Source organism: Triticum aestivum, chromosome 3A, assembly GCF_018294505.1.
Source record: "Triticum aestivum cultivar Chinese Spring chromosome 3A, IWGSC CS RefSeq v2.1, whole genome shotgun sequence".
Lineage (NCBI taxonomy): Eukaryota > Viridiplantae > Streptophyta > Magnoliopsida > Poales > Poaceae > Triticum > Triticum aestivum.
The window spans coordinates 637,870,519-637,887,284 of NC_057800.1; the positions used below are offsets into that span (position 1 = coordinate 637,870,519).

At 47.8% G+C, this 16,766-nt stretch overlaps 1 protein-coding gene and 1 long non-coding RNA gene across 4 annotated transcripts in view; both read left to right on the forward strand.

Moving 5' to 3' along the window:
* The window catches only part of LOC123058869 (cytosolic sulfotransferase 5-like), a 15,849-nt gene extending 10,023 nt beyond the window's left edge, over positions 1 to 5,826 (forward strand). The window contains exon 2 of the mRNA XM_044481542.1: positions 4,879 to 5,826. Coding sequence (XP_044337477.1) covers positions 4,879 to 5,826 — 948 coding nt within the window. The remainder of the gene's footprint in view (positions 1 to 4,878) is intronic.
* Positions 5,827 to 14,104: 8,278 nt separating this feature from the next.
* LOC123062790 (uncharacterized) overlaps positions 14,105 to 16,766 on the forward strand; it is an 8,012-nt gene continuing 5,350 nt past the window's right edge. Inside the window, exons 1-4 of one of the 3 annotated variants that reach the window (XR_006429891.1) lie at positions 14,105 to 14,525; positions 14,681 to 14,755; positions 16,155 to 16,225; positions 16,323 to 16,377. This is a non-coding gene — a long non-coding RNA (uncharacterized lncRNA). Of the gene's footprint in view, positions 14,573 to 14,676; positions 14,756 to 16,154; positions 16,226 to 16,322; positions 16,378 to 16,766 lie in introns of all 3 variants that reach the window. The other 2 variants (XR_006429889.1, XR_006429890.1) reach the window with 2 other exon arrangements.

Consider the following 16,766-nt stretch of genomic DNA (forward strand, 5'->3'; position numbering starts at 1 on the left):
TCCTACCATACAGTATCGAGAGTATTGCATCTCCAACGGAGTGGGTTAGTATAGTTACTCTCCTCAGTTCACCACTGGCTTGTTTTCCCAGGTCCTAGTTCACGGGATCTCCGATCACATAGGTTGGGTTACCACCATGGCAACTCATGTGGGTCTCATACCCATCTCCCTCGATGCATTATCTATCACAACACGTGATAGCCCTTTTGTAAAGGGATCTGCCAGATTCTTAGCCGTATGGACATAGTCCAACGCTATCACTCCGGAGTTTCTTAATTTTCTGACAGCTTTTAATCTCATTCTTATGTGTTTGGTGGACTTCATGTTGTCCTTTGAACTCTTCACCTTGGTGATGACAGTCTGATTGTCACAGTTCATAAGGATAGCCGGAACCGGTTTATCAACCAATGGCAAGTCCATCAAAAGATCTCGAAGCCATCTCGCTTCAACACCAGATGTGTCTAATGCCGTTAATTCTGCTTCCATTGTCGATCTCGTTAAGATAGTTTGCTTGCAAGACTTCTAGGAAATAGCGCCACCTCCAAGAGTAAACATATACCCAGTTGTGGCCTTCATCTCATCAGCATCAGAGATCCAATTCGCATCACTATACCCTTCAAGTACCGACGGGTATCCGGTATAGTGAAGTCCATAGTTCATAGTACCTTTCAGATAGCGCATAACTCTCTCAACAGCATGCCAATGTACATCACCCGGTTTGGAAACAAACCGGCTCAGTTTGCTCACAGCAAACGCGATGTCAGGCCTCGTTGCGCTCGCTAGGTACATCAGTGAACCAATGATTTGAGAGTATCTCAATTGATCTTTAGCCATGCCTTTGGACTTTCGAATCAATACGCTAGGATCATATGGTGTTTGAGATGGTGTGCAGTCCGAATATCCAAAGCGACTCAACACCTTCTCAACGTAATGGGATTGCAGAAGTGTGATCCCACCCTCATTATCTCTCAGTAGCTTGATGTTCAAGATAACATCAGCCACACCAAGGTCTTTCATCTCAAAGTTCTGAGATAGAAACGATTTGACCTCCTCAATGACTTTGAGGTTTGTTCCGAATATCAGTATGTCATCAACATACAAGCACAGTATAACTCCTTCGCCCCCACCATGGCGATACTATACACATTTGTCAGCCTCATTAACTACGAAACCAACAGATGTCAGAGTTGTATTAAACTTATCATGCCATTGCTTAGGTGCTTGTTTCAGGCCATATAAAGATTTTATCAACCTACACACCTTTCTTTCCTGACCATCTATCACAAAGCCATCAGGCTGTTGCATGTAGATTTCCTCCTTTAGCTCTCCATTTAGAAAAGCCGTCTTAACATCCATCTGATGGACGAGAAGACCATGTGAGGCCGCCAACGAGAGTAATACTCGAATGGTGGTCAGTCTAGCCACAGGTGAATAAGTATCAAAGAAATCTTCCTCTTCTTGCTGGTCATAGCCCTTGGCCATAAGCCTAGCCTTGTACTTTTCAATCGTACCATCGGGCCTAAGCTTCTTTTTGAACACCCACTTACATCCCAGTGGTTTGCAACCATAGGGACGGTCAGTGATCTCCCATGTCCCGTTAGCCATGATGGAATCCATCTCGCTACGGACCGCATCCTTCCAGTAGTCAGCTTCTGGAGAGGCATACGCTTCTGAAATAGAAGTGGGAGTATCATCCACGAGGTACACGAAGAAATCATCACCAAAGGTCTTTGCAGTCCTTTGTCTCTTGCCCCTACCAAGGGTTTCCTCGTCATCCTCCTCGGGATTTTCATCATGTGTTTGTTCATAATATTCCATAGGGATGGCAGGTTCAGGAGTCTCCTCAGATTCCTGTCTAGAAGTGCTTTGCATATCTCTCATAGGAAAAATATCCTCAAAGAATGTAGCATCCTTAGACTCCATAATTGTACCGATCTTCTGGTCAGGTACCTCAGATTTCACTACTAGAAATCTATAGCCAACGTTGTTCTTAGCGTAGCCCAAATTAATGCAGTCCACGGTCTTATGTCCAAGCTTACGCTTTTTGGGGATCGGCACGTTGACTTTCGCCAAACAGCCCCAAGTGCGCAAGTACGAGAGTGTCGTCCTTCTCTTTGCCCATTTCTCATAGGGAGTGATCTCATTATCCTTTGTCGGAACTTTATTCAGGACATGAAATGCCGTCAATATAGCCTCCCCCCACCATGCCTTGGATAAACCCGATGTATCTAACATGGCGTTAACCAAATCAGTTAGAGTACGGTTTTTCCGCTCGGCAACCCCGTTTGACTGGGGTGAATAGGGAGGCGTCCTCTCATGAATAATGTCGTGTTCCGCACAGAAGGAATCAAACTCACTCGAGAAGTACTCTCCACCACGATCTGACCGGACTCGTTTAATTTTCTTTTCAAGTTGATTTTCAACTTCTGCCTTATAGATTTTAAAGTAGTGTAGAGCCTCATCTTTAGTATTTAACAGATACACATAGCAATATCTAGTGGAATCATCTATCAATGTCATGAAGTATCTCTTTCCACCTTTAGTCAACACACCATTCATCTCGCAAAGATCAGAATGTATGAGTTCTAATGGTGCCAGGTGTCTCTCCTCCGCGGCCTTATGAGGCTTGCGAGGTTGCTTAGCTTGCACACATGAAAGGCACTGAGAACCTTTGGCTAAAGTGAAACTCGGGATTAAATCCAACTTGGCTAGCCGCGTCATAACACCAAAACTAATGTGACAAAGACGTGAATGCCAAACTTCAGATTCATTAACATTCGAATGAATATGGTTCACGACTTTATTACAAAAATCTGCGAGGGAAAGGCGGAACATCCCTCCGCTCTCATAACCTTTTCCAACAAAGAGTCCATATTTTGTAACAACTAATTTATTAGACTCGAAAACCAACTTAAACCCTTCTCTACATAGAAGGGAGCCACTAACGAGGTTCTTCTTGATGGCGGGGACATGCTGCACGTTCTTCAGCTGCACGATCCTTCCCGAAGTAAACTTCAGATCGACCGTGCCAACACCATGAACAGAAGCACTCGCGCCATTCCCCATCAATACGGACCCGTGACCTGTGACCTGGTAAGAAGTGAACAATGAAATGTCAGCACACACATGAACACCCGCACCTGTGTCCACCCACCAATCGTTGGGTTGAAACACTGAAAAAACAGTAAATAAATTACCGTACCCAGATGCACCATTCTCATTGTTGCCCACAATCATGTTGACAGACTTGGAGTCCTGTCCTGACTTCTTGTACTTGTTTGGGCACTTGTTGGCCCAATGTTCAACCGAACCACAAGTAAAGCAGCCCTCGTCCTTCTTGTTCTTCTTGAAGGTCTTCTTACCCTTCTTCTTAAAGTCGGTATTGTGTTGGACACCGTTCTTTCCCTTGGTCTTGTGGGAGTTGAAGTTCTTCTGGTTCACCATGTTGGCAACAGAAGTCCCTTCTGCCCCTTTTCCGTGCGAGTCTTTTGCCCTCGAATTCTGCTCAACACTCAGATGGCCAATGACATCCTCCACAGAGAATTCACGCCTCTGATGTTTCAGAGTGGTGGCAAAGTTCCTCCAGGAATTAGGGAGCTTAGCGATTATGCAGCCCGCGACAAACTTGCCCGGTAACTCGCACTTGAGAAGCTCAAGTTCCTTAACAATGCATATTATCTCATGAGCCTGCTCCAATACAGGACGGTTTTCAACCATCTTGTAATCGTGGAACTGCTCTATAATATACATCTCGCTCCCTGCATCGGCGGCCCCGAATTTAGATTCGAGCGCCTCCCACAAGTCCTTGGCGACATGCACATGTAAATATGCGTCGACCAGTTTATCTCCGATCACGCTAAGAACTGCTCCGAGAAACACAACGGTAGCCTCCTTGAACGCCTTCTCCTGTTCAGGAGCAATCGTTCCCGTGGAGACACCGGTGACCCAGAACACGTTCATAGCCGTGAGCCATAACGTGGTCTTAGTCTGCCAGCGCTTGAAGTATGTACCGGTAAACTTATCCGGTTTCAGTGCAGCGGCAAAGCCACTTGCCAAGAAATTCCTACACATAATAGGTTTTTGGATTGTTGAGTAAATAGGCAATTTCTCGATTAAATTAATCCATGAGTAAATCACTAGCATGGCATTGACTAAGTTGATGACGTACTGACTCTGATCTAAACATGCACGTACTAAGCAAACAGTAGACAAATCTACACATACTGCTAGTACTGCTAATATGAAAATAATCAGGAGCGGGATAAACGAGTTATACCCTCCAGTAGGCCACGCAGAGGCCGCGGCTTTGGTGGCAGCAGCGGCGTCCTCGGCGACCTTCTTGTCGGCTTCAGCTTTCTCGGCGGCGGCACGGTCGGCGTCGGTGGACAAGGTGATGACGAAGGCGGCGCGGACGTAGACGATCGGAAGCGAGCAGTCGCGTAATCGCTGCCCAAAAACCTATTCGCCCCTCACCCCGTACAGGAACCAGAAGGGCGTGGTTTCGGAGACCTGCTCTCCCGTCGACCGTGTACGTGGCAGACGGGATGGAACTTATAAGCGCAGCCGCGTGGAGAGACGTGTCTCCGTTAGTGACTGGCAAAAATAAGCGCGTAGGTGTGAGCTCGGCTCGGCTCAATCCCGCAACCTGCGTCGCGCCGCGTGACGAGGCGAGGCGGGCGGCGGAGGAGGAGTGCGCGAGGGCCTCTTCTCTTCTCAAGCTCCCATAGCATGTAGAAGAGAAACCCTTATAAACCACTCCAACTCTCCTTCCACTTCCGGGGTGGGACTAAATTTCTCACCACACCTAGTGCCATATAACCCACATGGGCCCTTAGAGATTTTTCAGAAATTGCAATATGGGCCTAGAGCCCATCTCAGATTTCAGCAGTGTCCACCTACCCGACGGCGCCCAGCGGCATCGGCCGCCCGTACACCCACCACCCAGATGGCTGGTACGCGTTCACGCCGGCCGTCGTGAACTCCATGGTCATCAAGCGGCACCTCAAGGCGCGCGACACCGACGTCTTCCTCGCCACCTTTCCCAAGTCCGGCACCACCTGGCTCAAGGCGCTCCTGTTTGCGACCCTCCGCCGCACCGCGGACGGGCCCGCACTCGCGCCGCTCGCAGCCCACAGCCCCCACCAGCTCATCCCTTTCCTCGAGTTCCAGGTTTTCGCCAACGGCCGGATCCCCGACCTGAGCTCCCTCCCTGCGCCGCGGGTCCTGATGACGCACATCCCGTCCCGGTCGCTGCCGGAGTCCGTGGCCGCCTCCGGCTGCAAGGTGGTGTACCTGTGCCGGGACCCCAAGGACTGCTTCGTGTCGCTCTGGCACTTCTGGAACGGGTTCGCGGCGTCGCCATGGGACCTCGGCGAGGCGCTTCTGCAGTTCTGCGACGGCGTTTCGCTGTTCGGGCCTTTCTGGGAGCACGTGCTGGGCTACTGGCGCTGGCACGTGGAGAGGCCGGAGCAGGTGCTCTTCCTGACCTACGAGGAGCTCGCCGCCGACACGGTCGGTCAGCTGAGGCGCCTCGCTGCGTTTGTCGGGTGCCCGTTCACGGCAGAGGAGCGGGAGGCCAGGGTAGACAGGGAGATCGTGGAGGCATGCGCCATGGAGAGCCTGGCGGGACTAGAGGTGAACCGGTCCGGGAAGACCGCCATGACCGAGACGTCAGTGGCGAACAACATATTCTTCCGGCGCGGTGTCGTTGGCGACTGGAAGAACCACCTGACGCCGGAGATGGCGAGAAGGATGGATGAGATCACCAAGAACAAGTTCAGAGGATCGGGGTTGGCGCTGACACCGGCAACCGCAGATCAGAACTAGCGGGTTCAGTACCTCAAAAAAAAAAAAGAACTAGCGGGTTCAGGACGACAAATGCTATATTAATAAGCACAGCTTGCACAACATTTCTATAAAATATTGTACTATTAACGTCAGTCATGATCAGCAGGCGGTTTGCCACGGCGGTGGCTCTTGTGGGCCATGCCGCCAACGATTGAGGCGGCCTCTGCCTGTTTTGCTACACGCAGATAACTTTGTTGTGTTGATTCCCACGCGTAGTTATTTTATGCACTGATTGCAATGCCTTTCGTCTTTTTAGATGGCACTAATTGCTACGATGACTGAAGCACTATTTGATTCCCGCCTGAAATTTTATCCATCTACACACCGATTGCAGTGTTTTGGATCACGTATATTTCCCGCCTAAAATTCAGATGTACTTGTATTATTAGTTTGTACCGGCGTAGGCGGCGGCAAGGCCGGTCCTTTCCCCTCCTCGCGGATCCCCCAGCCGGTGCGGGACGGTTGGCTGCCGGAGGCGCTGGGCTACGGGGGGCTCAGCGGCGCGATGGCGGGCACGTGCGGGGGTGGTGGCGCCGTCCAACGGTGGCGCAGCCTCTCCCTGCGGCTTGGTGGTGGCGCGGCTGCTGGTGGTGAAGCGGTTCAAGGTGGTGACGGGGGCTTCTTCTTCGGATGGTTTCCCGTGCGACGGCCTGGTCAGATCCGGCCGGATCTGCTGTCGGTGGCCCATCTGATAGCGAGGGCTGAGGCTAGCAAAGGCCATGGGCGACCGGTGCTGCCGTGGTTCGTCCGCTTGCCCAAACACGCCGATCCAAATGGACGCGCGTCCGCTTTTCGTCCAACGCGTCATATAAGTAGATAATTCGTACCCTTGGATTGCTATTATCTGAAGAAGACTTCTGTACTATCAACATTTTGTTTCTACCAAGGCGAACTACTGACTTGAAACCTTGGCCACCTCCTTATTTGTCAAAGTGGCTCTACAGTTTACAAGCTCACGACCAACTAGAGTGATCACGGTTGTTACAGGAATATTATTGCATATATCTGTGGTTACCGGAATTGCCGGATCTGAACATTTTCTATGTGCCATTGCTTGGTTGTTGAGTAACTACATTTTCTGTTCAAACCTTGCCGTTCACCTCCATCGCAACCTGGTGGAGAAGTTTTGCCTATGGGCAGCAGAAAAAGGCAGCAGCTGCTCTATACTTTGCCTGAAATATTTGGAATGAGCGAAACCGAAGAATATTTCAAAACCTGTCTTCAACTACTGATATGGTGGCTTGCTTAGCCAGGTCTGACTTAGCATACTTGGACATGGCCAATGTGAGGCCTTAGCTTTGTAAATCTGCTGTATCTCTATCTTTTTTGTCTGCCTTAGGGCTTCAGACTTTTTCCTTGTAAATTTCTGAACTATAATGAAAAGGCAGAGCACCTGTCGTTAGCCCTCAAAAAAAAAAACATTTTCTGTTCAAGCATGGTTCGGACCAATTTTGCAAGGATGCTAATGTCCAAGAAAGGGGCTGTTATGTTGGATGCAGCAGTACAATGCTTCATATGATAACTACAGATATGATGCAATGAAAAGATTCTTTGATGTTCATTAATTTTCTATTCTTGGTGGCTGGGATTCCTTTTGTACTGGAGAAGGTGAGCGGTAGTGATGTCTTGCTTCCCATCTTGTGCCGTTACATTTACATGGGAGCATGCTATGGTGTCAATACCTACATCGCAGTTCTTGAGTTTTTGCCCACTGTACTGATTAGCGGTTGCACCAATGACTTCCACATGAGCTCGACTCAAGGACGAGCCAAAGTTCTCGGGGAAGGTATTGCCAGTGGCCAAGCTCACTAATCCTATGAATGTTTGGTTTTTGACAATTCATATCTGAAAATCATGGCAGAGTGCTTTGTTGTTGTACTGAATGCTTCATGTGCTTCTCTAGCAACCTGGCAGATATGGCAAGGTCACAATTGAGTTGTTACGGTATTGGACTGTAATGAACTGGAAGCAACCTTACTAGTTGATGGTATCTCTGTATGTTCGTTCTCATGGAATCCAGATGACAGTCTCAATCTTGATATGGTCCATCTTGCACGGAATCGAACACGGGACCTCCAGTGGAGGCGCGCGCGATGATAACCAACAAATCGCGCAAACTTTGTTGAAATATACGCAATGCAGCGCTTTAAGAACGAACTACTCGTATGGACATACTGTAGACAAGTAAAACGACACTATATGAGTACTGTAGCTAATGCATTTTTTTAAAACCGAACACTTCAAATTTCGAGTTGTTTTTGAAAGCACTAACACTTCGGAATAATATATATGAAACGTTTCAAAAACTGAATGTTTTTCTGAAGACACAAACATTTTTGAAAAAAATATTTTTTTTGTATTGTGCGAACATTTTTGCAAATTGCAAACATTGTTTTGATTGCACGGATATTTTACAGAAAAGTCGAACATTATTTTGAAAGCGTGAACATTTTTCACAAAGACGAACATTGCTTTGAAAGCATGAACATTTTCCAAATTGAGAACATTACCTTGAAAAACGTGAATTTGTTTGGAAATTTACGAACATTTTTTGAAAATAAGATATTTTACAACTTTACAAACATTTTGAAAACGCAAACATTTTTTTAAATGTGGGAACATTTTATAAAACAAGACAAAATTTAAACAATTTGAACTTTTTAAAATTGTGCGAACATTTTTCCTTTTTTTTGAAATTGCAAACATTGTTTTGATTGCACGAACATTTTTCAGAAAAGACGAACATTGTTTTGAAAGCACAAACATTTTTCACAAAGACAAACATTGTTTTGAAAGCGCAGACATTTTTCAAAAAGACAAACATTTTCCAAATTGCGAACATTATCTTGGAAAACATGAATTTGTTATGAAACTTACGGACATTTTTTGAAAATGTGACATTTTCCTACTTTACGAACATTTTGAATACGCAAGCATTTTTTAAAATTTGGGATCATTTTTTAAAACACGAAAATTTTCTAAAATTTATAAAAAAAATTAAACACGACCATTTTTTAGGAAACCCCTGAAATATTTTAAAATTTGGGAGCAATTTTGAATGCTGGACATTTTATGAATTTTCCAATTTTTCAAAAAAGAAACTGAAAAACGAAAATAAAAGAAGAAAGAAACAGAAAAGATAAAACGAAAATAAAAGAAACAGAAAGAAAAAAACGAAACAGAAAAGACCTGAAAGAAAACCAGCCTCGAAAAACAACAGGAAAAAGAAAAACCGGTGGAGAAAACCACCCGCCCGCTATAGCCTCGCTAACCGCTAAATGGGCGCCGGCCCAGTGAGCTCTTCGTGTGGCTCACCTCTGCGAACCTCGGCCAATTTGACGCAAAATGCGTCAAATAGGAAATCCCCTTGTGCCTGCCTTGGGACCCTAACGGTTTGGCGTGGTTTCGGCTTGAGGGAAAGCTGAAAATTATGGGGGGAGGAATATCAAGGACCTGGGCCTTGTGGGCCTCCAACCGCTAACCAGTCCAAATAAAGTTTCATTTTCGTATTCGTGTCTCTGATGGCAAGGACTTTCAAATAAGATCCATTTTAAATATGTTTTCATGAATTTTAAAAATAAATGTTAAGTTTCAGCACTTGAAACTTGGTATGCGCAAACAATAAAATCATAATTTTTTTTGCCTATGATCGGAAAACATATCTTCAATTTTATCTATGGAAGTTGGTAAAAGCAAATCGTAAGTTTCAGATAAACTATTGTAAATTTCGATGACTGAAAATTAAAACTTGTTGTGTCCTCATGGATTATCCAAGTACTTCGTCAATCGCGAGACAATCGAGCGGCCGGGTAGGGCTCGACATGTGTGTGTCCTCGCACGTGTGTGCCCATGCCAATTTGCCATAAACCTATTGATATATCAATAAACTTGCTTACTGTATAATGCTCGGTGAAATAAATCGGCTTAATCAAGTCGTGCCAAATTCTTTTTTACGGGAAGTTAAAGAGAAACAGTGCCCATCTTGTCAAAAAATATCAGGAGGATCGGAGAGAGGAGGAAAAAGAAAAAGATAACAAACACGTCTTCTTCCTTTATGAGGTAATAAGAGCATCTACAGCCGGGCGTCCTAAATCGGTCTTAAACGTCCGGGCGGCTCACCTAGTCATTAACCGGTCACGAAAATCAAACCTAGACGGACATCTCAAACGGGCCTCAACTGTGCGGGTTGACTGACACCTATTATATCCAGCCTAAATATGGGGCGGATATAGAGGCGCTCAGACACGCCCACCACGTCGGACTGACATCAGGGTCCCATGCGAAAACACCCAGAAACCCGGTGGTCTGAAACTCGTCTCCTCTGTCGGACCGATGTCGCCGCTCCGGCGGGCCGCGTAGTGCCTAGCCCAGCTATTTAGGTTGGCCGGCGACACCGAAACCCCACCGTCCACATTTTCCTCCGCCTGTCCGCCGTCGCCGCCACTTTCACTCCCCCCCATCCGCCTAGTAGCCATGTCCCACGCCGCCGGGTGAGGAGCCACACATTTCTAACGTCGGAGCGCCGGCGCGAGCTCCTTGAGCAGATCTGAGCAAGGTGCGAAGCCCGGATCGCCACGGGGCTACCTCCGGATGGAGAGGATCCGGAGGAGTTGGAGGAGGAGGAGGTGGAGGACGAGGAGGACGAGGAGGCGGAGGATCAGCCGAAGGAGGAGGATGTGGGGGATGCTGCGACACGAATCTGCACGCGGAGCAGCAGGCTCCGCTCGGAGTCGGCTGCGGAGGCTAGACGCCGTCTCCGGCAGGAGATGGAGGTTGCGGAGGAGGCGGAGATGCTCGCCTACATGGATGAGTTCGAGCAGCAGGAGGATGAGCTGGAGCCCTCCTACATGCCCATCCAGCCGGCGCCCGGCACCATCGTCATGGACATTTCCAACAACAAAGATTAGCTAGGGTAGTATGTACGTAGGATTCTTTTTGCATGCTTTGTATTGATGTAGGGGTTGAAATACGATAGACTCGGATGCAGAGTGGCTAATTTGAGACGTGACGTTACTGTCCGTGGACATGCCCAATCTCGGAGTTTGAGGGGCCGAATTTGTAAAGTCTTCACATGTTCTAAGAAGCACACGCGTTTGTGTATACTCCCCTCGTTTCCAAATATAAGTCTTTTTAGAGATTCCAAAAAATGACTATATGCGAAGCAAAATTAGTGAATCTACACTCTAAAATATGTCTACATATATCTTTATGTTGTAGTTCATTTAAAATGTCTAAAAAAACTTATATTTAAAAATGGAGGGAGTAGAAAAGAGCACTTTGAGTGAGCAAGTCTGGATTTGGTGAGCTTTCATTTTGTGACTGATGATTCCTCTATCTCAACGTCCGTAGATAGCAGGGCAGTACCGGCTAGTACCTATAACCGGGACCAAGCCAGCCACAAGCTGTCTATCCTTTGATCGTTCCAAGAGAACAGTAGTAGACTCAATTATCGACCCACACGTGATGTCGATTCCACTCACTGGGGCTCCACTGTGCAACAACCCGACGCGAGACGAGGTCTGTTTGATTCGTGATTAACTTTACCAAAGGTTGCCATATTTAAGTTTAGACAAGTTTGATCAATTTAGATAAGTGTTTGGTACAAGTTATATATGAGGCAAGCCACATTTGAGTTCCGTATGGCATACACATAAAATGTGTGGTAAGATTTCTTTAGGTTTGCCAATTTATGATCCTTATTTTAATGAACTAATCTTAAGCAAATTTGAAAAAATATTTGACAAAGTACGGCAATGCAAGACCTAAAACCAAACAGTCCCATGACACCGCTGCAGAAAGCAGTTAACAGCCGTGGCATCTCAAACGAAAGTCGTCTAGTGGCAGCAAGTAGCAGTGCTAAGAGCATATAGGCGATCCAGCCTCAAATGTCCCGGCGGCCCGTCTAGACACGAAAATGTGACCCAGTTAGGCGTCTCAAACGCCCGGGCGCATCCGTCACGTCAGAACCGGCCCATGCTGACCCACCCATCCCACATATATTCATTTCCTTTCGCTCATCGGACCAAACCCTAGTTATTTCACTCCACTCCTTCCTCTGCTCCCCTCCGTCACCCAAGCTCATCTCCGGTGATCTTCGGTCGTCTCCGTCATGTCGGGCAGCGGATCCGAGTCCTTCACGTCCAGATCCGCCGATCTCGAACTCATCATATGCGGCCCTGAGGAGGAGATAGTTATCCGTCGGGAATCCATTGCGTCCACCCAAATGGCGCATGGATCCGGCGCTGCCTCACCGGAGGCAGTGCGGTCCGTCTGGCGTTCGAATGCGATGGCGGACGCGCAACCCCTCTGTTGGCGCGTCGAGCACCACGACGCACCATGGGCGTCGTCCAACAAAAACATGACACGGCGTGCCCGCCGTACGAGGCAGCGGACATGGGAGGCGGCGGATGTCGGTGAGGTGGAGTCGCATTCTCCGGCGCCGCGTATGGTGCAACAGTCCGGGTGCCGCAACCTTGTCGTGGTGGATGTCGCCGGCTCGTGATCCATCATCGATTTGACGTACACTGACATCATTCAGGTTCTGGGCTCCGACGAGGAAGAGCAGGGCATGGGAGACGGCGGCGCCTTGAGTCCCGTGAGCTGGCTCGTGTCCCATGCTCTACTTTACCTTGTCGTCGACTGGACCAACACTCTGGAGAGCGTAGCCGGCCGCTGGACACGGGCACGAGCTCCGCCTAAAGATCGATGTGTTATATGTAATAATATGGACTCGAGGTATCCAAATGTGGAATACATTGTCTGAGGTGTGATTGGTCAGTATTTGTGGACGCGTCCGCAGGTGATTGAGGGGTTGAATTGCCAGGTCCTGTTGTAGATGCCCTAAGCTAGCAACTAGTCGTCCACTTACAAATATCAAAATGGGAGCAAACATCGGAGCTAATATAATCCATGGACAACTGAGACCAAAAAAGAAAAAGAAATACGGTAGCGTTTGTGGAAGCAGAATAGGTGCTCGAAAGCAGGAAGAACGCCTGTTATTTTAAGGTGGGACAGACAATACAACGTGCCTCTAAACTCTCCGCTTAACCACTAGTCGATGGCAATGTGAATACCGGCACGCGGTGAAGAGTTCGGCATTTTCAGCGAGGGTAGATGCAAAGGCGGAAGAATATTTCCCCAATTGCGGTAGCACGATGGGCAGGCAGGCTCGCGGGTTGGTCCCTGGAGATGCCTCTGCCCGTGCGGTTTTTCCTTGGCCGGTGTACAAACAAGATGGGCAACTCGATCGTCTTGAAATGCAGAACCGCCCAAGATTGCATGCAACGATGCTGCCAAGATGGAGCATTCCGCCCGCCTCCAAGGAGAAAAGGTCACACACAGTACGTGTCATCAGTGCTATCTATATCCTCTCACGTGTGGCGCCTCTCGGTGCACAAGAGTGCCGGCCCACGCCACGAAATGACGATGAGTACATCCACATTCAGTACATGTATCTAGCGAGTTTCATGCTACTGGGTTTGCACAGAGACGCTGCTGCCCTGCTGCCGTGCCGTCAGGCCGCTCGCTTTGACCGACTCTGTAAAAACAACGAAAACAGAGCACCCCTGCTACCACCCAGCGCTGACACTTTCCTCCCTTCCACGACCGCGTGGGGTGGGGAGGGGACTGGACCGCACGCTGACCAGTCAGTGCCCCCGTCCCCTAACCGAATAGGGTAAGCAACAAGAGGGCCCGCACAACGCGTCTCACCGAGCCCAGGCGCGGCTGACACGAGCCAGAAGACATGGCCCTAACCGCAACAGTGCGTGCCTGACGCCACGCCACCATGGCCATCGAGAGCATGGCAGCGCCGCCTACGGTTGTACATGTCGCCAAGACCGTGATCATAAGATAATTTTTTTTTGCGGGGATCATAAGATAAATTTGAAATTCGGTGACAAACTTTTCTCTCAATGGAAATCGAATCGAACCTCGCAGTATATGAACCTTTTTTAGGTTTTTTTATATTAGTTTAACAGTACTCGAATTACCGAATCCTTGACCAATTCCTCACCTTGCGTGTGGCATTGGCGCAGATACGATGCGGCCTCCCTCCCGACCCCATCATCACGTACATTAATTACGTATCCGCAGAAAACCCACGCAGTATCAGCTTTTCCTCACCGCGCCTCGTGATATTAGTGCTGTCGCTCGTTTTCTTTTCTTTTTACCCAAATATCTGGTGTGGAAGGGTGAGGCGAGATCTCCACGGTTTCCTCTCCACCGTCCCGTCCCCCCGTACCCGTTTCCTCCCGCAGTCTTCTTCTTCCTCCCCCGAGTCCTGACCTACCCTACCCCCGCCCCGCCCCGCCCTGCCCCTCCCAAGCAAGCTCCAATCCCGGCCCGATGCGCCTCCGGCGCCCCCGCCCCGCGCCGCGCCCTCGAGCTAGCTCCCCGCAGCTTGTCACCGCTGCCGCCTCTCGCCACGCGCGTCGCGGCCATCGGCCTCATCGCGCGGGTCGCTTGCTGCCTCGGCCCCCGCTGGCAATCTCGGCCGGCCGTCCGTCGGTGAGCTTCCTCTAGTCCGGCGATTGGACGAGCTCAGCCGACCCCTCCGCGAATTCTGGCTGCGCTGGTTTGATGCACGCGCGCCGTCTTGATCCGCCCCTGCTTCGAGCTCGGAGTTCGTATTTCGGCCCGGCGGATTCTAGGGTTCCATGCTTGCGTTCCGAATTGGGGTGTGTGCTGATTATCCCCTCGATGTTTTCACCGGCTTCGGAATCTGGTAGCTGATTAGCGATTAGTGCTTGTGATTCTGGTTCCGCCTGGCTCGGATCATTTTAGGGCTTAATAATAATCCTTCTGCGTTTCCGTGTCTTATGTGTCAAGGCAGGTGCTGGAAAGGCGATGCGCGCCCTCGTGTTCTTGGTGCTCGTTAGGTGCATTGGTGGCCGGCTGCTCTTTTCAGGTATTCTATTCAGGTTTTGGTGCACGATTGGCTTGCTTCCAGTGTTTCGAATATCTGGCTCGACGCTCGGTTGATTCTGTTTCATTCAGCAAGGGTGTAAATATGCAATAGCAGTTTTATGAGGTAGGATAAATTAAGAGGATAAGAGCTGTATCTTTCAAAGCTTGAAAATGTTAACGCGTTTGGTAGAGTTCATGTGTTCTTACTTGGTGATCATCCTTTCTGTGTGCTTGCGTTTTGAATTTTGTGGACAAAATTGCGAGCTTCAGTTTCTTTAAGAAGTAGCACGATGAGCACCAGATGTGTCATTTGTGGCCCTTATGAAATGTTAGGTTTGGTCGTACTTCTCAGTTGCTGGTGGTCATAAGAGTATTGCTGTGGCCAAACGCCGAACAGAGTTCATTTTCAGTGTCATCAGGCTAGTTGATTACCCTTTGAATGTTTCATGAACACAAATGCTAGTTGTGATCAGCATAGTTTTGTAAGCCTTGATAGGATGCGCATAGACAAATGCTAAAATATTAATCAACAAGATAACCCTGGTTAATCAGTTTTTTCTAGCTCATACCAGAGAACCCAAGATCTTTACTCTGTTCAGGATCTCAGAAGCTGCATGTAGTAAATAAGAGCCTGCTTGGTTTGGAGCCACATTTTGGCAAAGCTCAAACTTGCCAACATTTGGCAACTTTGCTAGTGTTCGATTCGAAGAATTGCCAAAAATTGGAGCCCAAGCATTCATGTGCCAACTTTTAGGGTTGCCAAAATTTGGCTCAAACCAAGTAGTCTCTAAATATTTATATATGAAATCTCATGTCTACAACATCCTTCTACTTTTCGTGATCAATTTACTTAGCTATCTGTTATGTGTAGTTTGTTCCTTTTGACATTTGCTAAAATTCTGGTGAGCACACACATTAACCATCAATATTTTGAAGAACGCATAAAGCGACGCTTTTATGGTTGGATATTCTGTAGTTCTTTCTGCCTTCAGATCTAAGCAATCGACTACACTTATGAATAGATGATTATATGCAGTGGAACCTTCTAGTATCCTTTTTCTTCCCTATAACACTAAAACATTGCATTGTTATGACAATTTATGAACATACAAGTCTAATCTCCAGAATTGCCATGTTCGTTAAAAGGTGATGGCATAAATACCAATATGCCCACTCTACAAAGAGCCTTCAAGACATTCACCAGCACTGCAGTATCTCCTTACATTTGTGCCGAGGCTGGTGTTGTGCCTTATGACTCTTATTAATAGCAACATAAAATGTGTACACGGTACAACTTGGAGTAGCTTTAACATCCTTCACTATGTTTAGTTTGTAACTACTGGCATCTGCTATTGGTCCCTCATAAATGTAGTTACTTAATCACACTATTTCCTGTGCAGATTTCATGTTTGTTGCACACCTGTCCTGTTAATCGATAACCCAAGGAAGCTCTTTTTGTAGCGTAAATAAGGTATGTGCCCTCTGTTCTATCTCCACACTTACCATTCGCTAATTGCTTAGTACCTCTACTTTCATGCTGAAAGTTCTAGTGAATTTTCATTTTACAGGTTTATAATTTCAAGCATCAAGACAAGCTTTAACTTATTATCCAATAAACTTGTGGTAAGTAAGTTCTTTAACATGTAATCTGTTGGGGTTTGTGCATTGATTACAAGTCAAGAGACTAGTCTAGCGACTAGTCTATGAGTCGCATTCTGGGTGTCGACTAGAAATCTCGTGTAGAAGTAGTTCGCCGTTCGGCTCAATTTTTTTTCTTTTAGGGACTGGGAGGGGATAAGTGAGCCAGCCTACCAGCCCGCAGCCTCCAATATTTCTGCTCTCCCTGGATCTGCCGGCCCTTTCCCTCCAATATTTCTGCTCTCCCTGGATCTGCCGGCCCTTTCCCTCCAATACTTCTGCTCTCCCTGGATCTGCCCCTACGGTCTCCCTCCCTCTGCTGGCTATTGGATCTGCCTGTCTGCCAGGTTGCAGCAAACAAGCAAGCAAGCATA